This window comes from Palaemon carinicauda, chromosome 5 (assembly GCF_036898095.1).
Source record: "Palaemon carinicauda isolate YSFRI2023 chromosome 5, ASM3689809v2, whole genome shotgun sequence".
NCBI lineage: Eukaryota > Metazoa > Arthropoda > Malacostraca > Decapoda > Palaemonidae > Palaemon > Palaemon carinicauda.
In genome coordinates this window covers 29068697-29076734 of record NC_090729.1, presented here as the reverse complement: position 1 = coordinate 29076734, position 8038 = coordinate 29068697, and the positions used below count along the sequence as shown (strand labels likewise).

The window sequence follows — 8038 nt, the reverse complement described above, 5'->3', positions numbered from 1 at the left end:
ACTTACCTCATAGGGGCCTTCATAGCCACCATATCCAATGTCCTTGGCAACTTTTAAAAGGCATATAAAATTGAGTTTCCACAGCAATCCCAAGATGATTTTGCCTTCAACAGTGCCGCCCAAGAACTACAAACCTTAGTCTCTTCATAGTCCGTCCAGTGTACAATCTTGACACAAACGCAATCAACAACGAAGAAACTCTCAACAGCACCAAAGTGAAAGTGCTCCAATTGAACACCTGTGGACTCAGAAACAAGTTTGCCTCCCTACAATCGAAACCTACAGACATTATTGTGCTGCAGGAAACCTTGCTAATGGAGAATACACTATTCTCATTCTCAGGATACAAAGTGTATACCACATATCAAACACCAACAACGAGAGGATTAACTACTCTCATCAAGAATAGCATCCTCTCAGAAAGAGCACAGAGCATCAACTGTGGGCCAAAGACAGAGATACTTAGTGTCCAGGTGTCTCTGCTAGCCACAGCCCTCACAGTCCGCAATGTCTACAGATCTCCAAACAAAAGCATCAATTCAGAAGGGCTCTTTGCTACCACCTCTGAGGATGATGCAATCATTGTAGTTGATTTCAATGTGCAACATCTATTTCTTAACTCACTATTGGCAACAAACCAGACAGGCCGACACTTGCACGCCCTACAGCAAGAATATCCGGATGTAACACAGCTTAACTTGTGTTGGAAGCTACCCATCTAAAGGGCGGTCATTTATTCCTCAACTTCCTTTCAACCACCATCCAAAGGGGTGCTAAATGGTGACTGCATCTGTGCTAACAAGTGATCACTTTTCTATAGAAATTGACATCGAATTAGAGAAATACCCATCTCCTCCTTCAACCCCCAAAATGTGTAACCCAGCTTTGCAAACTGGACAAGATTCGAGGAATCTATGACGGAATGGGATCATGAATATATAAAGAACCCTCACAATGACATCTGCTCCCAATTAGGAACAACATTATTTAAGCCGCCTGCAACATGACAGATGACACCGACAAACCCTACACCATGGAAGAACTCAACATGGTTCTCACAAAAGGCATAAAACACTCTGCCCCTGAAGCAACCTAATCACTTATAAAATGCTAAGGAACATGGGAAGCCACACGAAGTTGGTGTACTTGCACTTAATCAACAGAACACACAATAAAAGATTCCAACCAATAAAATGGAATCAAAAAGACACGAAACCCATCCCAAAACCCAGAGAACCTGACACCTACCGACCTATAGCTTTAATTAGCTACACCAAGAAAGTAGTTGAACGAATGGTACTCTGTACACTCCAATGGAAAATAGGCCCACTGCATCCTCGCCTTTATGCCTACAGACAGGGCTTAGGCACTCATGAATGTATAAGTGATATTCTCATAACAATCAACAACAAAAGAGCCTTTGTCATCTTTCTCGACCTTGAGAAAGCCTTTGAGCTAGCCAGCTCCCTAGCTATCCTCTCAATGCTTGTAAAAAAGAGTAGTAAAAGGACACATACTGGCCTGGACTTGGAATTACACAGAAACGAGAAGCCAGAGCCACCTTTCAAGGAAAAACTTCCGAATTCATCCCACTAGAAAACTGAACGCCCTAGGAGCATACTAGGCCATTGCCTTTTCAACATACTTATGGAGAAACTACCCAATCTAGACATCCCAATTGGAGTGGTGTTCTTCATATACACCTATGACACAAGCATTATCTGCCCAAACAAAGCACACTCATGCAAAACATCCAAAAAGGAAGTGGACATGATCCAGGCCAAATGCAAAGACCTTGGCTTAAAAATCAACACCAACAAAACCAAAGCCATGGTTATTTAATACCCACTAGACCCTAAGAATCTCACTCTCATTGGAGAACCCATATAATGGGTAAATCAATTCATGTGTCTAGGAGTAATAATCAACTAAACTCTATGATCTACAATCAAAGTAACCCACCTCAGAGAGAAAACTAAAATTCGTCTCTCAGCCATGAAACAAATGATCTTCCTCAAATAAGGAGTATCAAACAGCCTCGTAAGACTGTTTTACATTCAAGCAATTTGATCTCACATCGACTATACAGCACCTACGCTCAACTCGCTGAGCAAAACTCAAAAAGCCTCCCTAGAAGGGGTAAAAAAACATTGCCATGATATTCATCAGACCCTCTTCAATGTGGACCAGACTCTGCTTATCAAGAGCCGAAACTAGCCTAATTTCCCTTTCAGCTAGGATCGACATCAGAAACTGCATTATCATATTCAAGTCAATCAAAGGAGACAGAGACTGCTCTCTGAACAACAGACTTAAAAGACTCCTCCATTTGGCGGAGGAGATTGATCAGCCAAAGGCACACACAAAGACACTACTGGGCACATTTATAAGAATGCGAATGGAAAAGGAAATCCACAAGACAAAGTGGCAACAAAAGAATGATGGCTACATCACTCCTGCCCCATGGTTCCCAGACCCCATCAAGTACAACTTCACCATCCTTCCAGCAGCAAGCAAAACTCTCTGCACGCCAGATCAACTCAGAGCAGCAGCCAGATTTTCAATCAACAAGACCTCAGCCCTCAACGTCTATACTGATGGATCACGTGATAGTGATATTCCTGCAGCAGCAGCTGCAGTAGTCTATCCATTATGCTGCAGAGAAAACTGGAGGTTTTCAAACAACGTCCCCATGCTACAAACCGAGCTAGTGGTGATTGCCAAAGTCCTAGAACACTCGGCCAGTCTACATGGAGGACACACAACAATCTAAACAGATTCGAGAGGAGCCATTTTATTTTTTTTTCAATAATCAACACCTAATATACAAAGTATTTATAACGCTAATATTGAATTCATTTCTAACATTTCTCTGAAATTTTTATTAAAAGATAAATAAAAAGATGATATAGGTTTCGTTAAATACACAAATATCCTTCTTATTTGGTTTATGATTTATGAGAAAATTTTTACTTTTTATTTCAATTCATTGTTGACTTGACATGAAAAGATCAACTTGATTAATTTTTAATAGAAAAATTGTCTATGAATTTCATTTTTACAGCCCTTCCAATGATATAAGGTTAGGAACTCTGTTTTTTAAATGCTCTTTGAAATAAAGAAATATATATATATATATATATATATATATATATATATAGAACTATCCATCAATTGAAAACACGATTCCCGAGATACATTTACAAAGAGTTTTCTATTCATAAAAAAAAACCAGAGGGAAAAAAAGAATATTTTTTTAAAGATTTTTTTCTATTTTTCTTAGGAAAGAACGAGGTAGAGATAATAATCAACGAGGTAATATGGATGAGTGAAATTTGAAAAAGCTGATGACCTCATGGATGAAAGCTTACATATGATCCTCGAGCATTGATCTGTCTTAGGCATGTGGCATCTCAACATTCGGCCAATGAGGTATTAGTCTTGGCCTATCAACAATTGCATTGCATATATTGAGATTGCTCTATAAGAATACGACCTCTCAGCACTGTGTGACACTATTGTTTTAAGTTGGCTCAGGAAGGATACTTGTAAGGAAACGAGTGGGGAATAATAAGATACTCTTTTAGGGATTATAAGAGCAATGAATAGGAGGTTTGGGGAGCCTCTACATCCATCTGCTTAATCATCAGCAGCCATTCCCCGGTCCTCCATGGTCCTAGCTCTGGTAGGAAGTGAGGTTAGGTGCTCATCACATGAATATGTAATCAATTCCTAGTGGCATTGTCACTGACCCTTGCCTCTGCCGTTCATGGGCGGCCAGTAAATCTCTCAAAAGACTGAAAATAATCTCTCTGAGAGTAGCATGAAGGATATTTTTACTAACATGAATGAATAAAAATAATGATCAGTTGTGGCATCATCAAATGAAGTATCTTCGACACATAGAAATATCGAGCTATATATATATATATATATATATATATATATATATATATATATATATATATATGTGTGTGTGTGTGTGTATTTATATATATATATATATATATATATATATATATATATATATATATATATATATGAACATATATCACAAGCACACGTGATTTTAATTAATGTAAATATCACCCACGAAATGCATTTAATACCGAATTCTATCTTGGGAAATACATATCCACTTGGAACCATAAAATGAATTCCAAGTGGATATGTATTTCCCAAGATAGAATTCGGTATTAAATGCATTTCATGGGTGATATTTACATATATATATATATATATATATATATATATATATATATATATATATATATATATATATATATATATATATATATATATATATATATATATATATATATCATAATGTGAAAAATGGGTCAGGGCATATATCATTAAGTTCAAACAATTTAAAAAAGATGCTCATGCAAATTCTTAGCCACCGAAATTGATGGACTCTTCAGTAAGTGCTTTGTTTAGATAAAAAATAGGTTGTTTTATATTTTCCCAAGGCGCAATCGTTCAAATAAAATTGAACTTGAACTTCAGAATGCCAACCTCATCTAGATGAGTTGCTTAGGTGCGAATAACACGGCCAGATAGACGCAGTAACTTACAACAGGATTCCTAAAAACACAAAAGCTTTTCTTAATTCTCGACAGAGCTCAAATATCGCTGAATGATCGTCAGGTGAATACATAAAGGTCCTGGAAGTTTGATCCCCACTTACATTAGTCTTTGATCCCATCAAAGTCAGACACGCAAAACTTTCTGAATGCTAAGGAATATTTTACGTTAAATAAAGAAAACAGATAGGTGAGTCAAAAATTTTCGTTGTATGTAGAAAATAGAAATTCGTTAGTATTACAGGGGCATTTCACCATAAAATTTACATTCTTTAACACTATACGATAAGTATATCAAATTACTTATGTTTTAACCAGTAACAAAAAAAAGATATAAAGAAGTTTCAACATTAGTACATATATATATATATATATATATATATATATATATATATATATATATATATATATATATATATATATATATATATATATATATATATATATATATATATATATATATATATTTATATATATATATATGTATATATATATATATATATATATATATATATATATATATATATATATATATATATATATATGTATATATATATATATATATATATATATATATATATATATATATATATATATATATATATATATATATACATACAAACATTGTATGTTGACGATTTTTCGCTGAAATATGCATGGAATATATTTGTCAATAAAATGGAGGAAGAATCAGAAAAACAGCTTCGTTTTTCTAATCGTTTCCCAAGATTAGTAATAAATAAATATATATATATATATATATATATATATATATATATATATATATATATATATATATATATATATATATATATATATACATATATATATATATATATATATATATATATATATATATATATATATATATTGTAACGTAATTCTAGCTTTTGAGTAACAATTGTAACATATTGCTCTCATCTTTTCAAAATTAAAGGTTGCTTTTCTTTAGTGTGCACCAGCCTGCCATCTGTGGGCTGGTAGAGAAGGTGTTTAGGTTCAGTTGTTAATTCCTGCCCCTTTTCTGTTTTCCATGTTATGTTAATGGTGAGTTGGACTTCCCCGTGACTGGAATGAGAGTCAAGGTGGAGGGTAAATAATTTTGATGAAGGGGAGTCCACTTATTGTGCTAAGGAACGCTAGTGCTTATCAGCGGTCTGATAACCGTAATCTAGGATCAATACTTCAGCAGCAGCAGCAGCAGCAGTTGGTGCTAACTTGGACGACCATAGTTCACTAGCGTTTGGCCCGGGGAGGCCTGAAAAACAGGTATGGTTTGGTGCCACTGCTTATCCCTTAGTGAATGGGGTTGTGTTGTGCTGGGAGTTATGTATCCCTTGGTTAAGGAGGACGGTTTTGTGCTGATGAGCAACTCCAAGGATCGGCAATAGATCGATAGGTACTGTTAAGGCTTGTCAGAGCATTCCTTGTGCCATTTTATGTAACAAGTCGACTCTAAAATCATTACTTCATGAGTACCATCGGAGGACGAAATTTCGTAAATATAATGTGTGTTTTTTTTTATATATATATGTGTGTATTTCTCGGTCACGAAAGGTGGTTAGGTAGGTAGGGAATATATGTACTTAACTAGGCTCTAAACTTTCTTATTACTTTTTCTATAATGACAAGTTCTTGTGAGATGACGAAAGTGGGCGATAGTATATGAATCTTTTGTGCCTCTATACCTCTTACTAGTACTCTTCTCTCTTCCAAATGTTTTCAGTGTGGTATGTTTTCCGTCTGTGTCCTGAAAGTTCTCTTTATTATTTATATAACTGAGTAAATGAAATTAGTGTTTTCCGAGTAATTTTCTATTTTGTTTACATGAGCAGCTTTGCCGAGTGTTTGTTTAAATATATTGTATAATAAATTATCATTGACGTCTCCAAGATTCTTTTTACCCTCTTTTGTTTACGATTGTTCTTGATTATTTTCTTGTTTACCAATCTGATGTTTTGGTATACTTCGGTAACCTGGTAAAAATAAAGCCGTAAGGCAGTTTACTTGCGGCCACCTTAAATTAAGCAACAAGGCCTAATTGGTATTTGAAGGTCGGCCCGCCGGTAACACTGGCGACCTTGCCAGGATAAGTAAAAACATTCCGTAGAACTGGTTAATAGTGGTTTTCCAGTTCGGCATCAGAGTAAATAAGATAAGGATTGAGACGTAAACAAAAGGGTAATTCTACACTTATTCTTTGCTTTTCTTTTCTTCATATTTTTAAGACGAGAGACTATGTCGGACAAAGGTGAAGATCCGGTAGGAGCGGTGGGTTTTGAGGTAGCAGAATTTTTAGATAATTTTGATTGGGAAGAAGAAATAGGAGATTTAAGGAAGGTTGAGTTGCAGGAAATTGCAAAATTTATACATATCTCTGTAGCACCAGGAACAAAGAAAGGAACTCTGTTAGTACAGTTAGTGACGGCCATTAAGAAATGGAAAGAAGAAACAACAAGTAGTGTTGATAGGACTGAATATATTTCGGTACAGGATAGGTTACAATTGGAAAGATTGCAAATAGAGAAAATGAAACTACAGATAGCCACGAGGGAAGAGGAAAGAATTCATGAAAAAGTAATGTTACAAGCAAAATTTAAGCAGGAACAACTAAGAATGGAACGGGAAAGAGAACAGGAACAACTGAGAATGGAACGGGAAAGAGAACAGGAACAATTAAGATTAGAAAGGGAAAGAGAACAGGAAAAGCATGAATTACAAGTACTCCACCTAAGGCAAGTTCCTGCCGAAAGCAAATTTAATATAGGGAATGCTATTAAATTAATGCCAGTCTTTAAGGAAACAGAAGCCTTAGAGTTTTTCACTGTGTTCGAAAAACTAGCAAATAGGCTAGAATGGCCAGAAAACATGTGGACTACGCTGGTACAATGTAGGCTGATGGGTAAAGCACAGAAAATATATGCTGCCCTGAACGAAGAAATGAGCGCTGACTATTCCCAAGTGAAAAATTTGATCTTAAAAGCGTACGAGCTGGTACATGAAGCCTACCGTCAGAAATTTCGTAATATGAAGAAGGGATGGGAGGAAACTTTCGTGGAATTTGCACGGAGGAAAAGAGTGGCTTTTCAGGAATGGTTGAAAGCCAAAGGTGTGGAAGATTTTGATGCTTTAAAAGAATTGATACTCATTGAAGAATTTAAAAATAATATTAATTTTGATCTGAAAACTCACTTAGAGGATCTCAAGTTGGATCTTTTGGATACTTTGGCTGTAGCAGCTGATGAGTTTTTCCTTTCCCACAAGGGGAACTATCGGTTCAGTGATAAGGCAAAGTGGGGCACAAAAAGGAATCCAAGTGGAAAAGGTGCAAGTCAGTCATCTGGAAAGAGGACAAAGGAATCACCGGATAGAGGTGAGAAGCCAGGGTCACCAAAGAAAGGTGGAAAACTGGTGTGCTGGCATTGTGGGCAACCAGGTCACATAAAAGAGAA

The 8038-nt window shown here is 35.8% G+C and overlaps 1 protein-coding gene across 1 annotated transcript; it reads left to right on the top strand.

The window, feature by feature from the left end:
• The first annotated feature begins 1107 nt into the window (after positions 1-1107).
• On the top strand, positions 1108-1596 carry LOC137640819 (uncharacterized). Its single transcript, XM_068373288.1, has one exon. The coding sequence runs from the start codon at positions 1108-1110 to the stop codon at positions 1594-1596; it is 489 nt and encodes a 162-aa protein (XP_068229389.1).
• Positions 1597-8038: the final 6442 nt, after the last annotated feature.

Bases quoted from the DNA above. Each gene is read 5' to 3' on its own strand.
- LOC137640819 (XM_068373288.1), top strand. From the start codon at position 1,108: ATGCTAAGGAACATGGGAAGCCACACGAAGTTGGTGTACTTGCACTTA.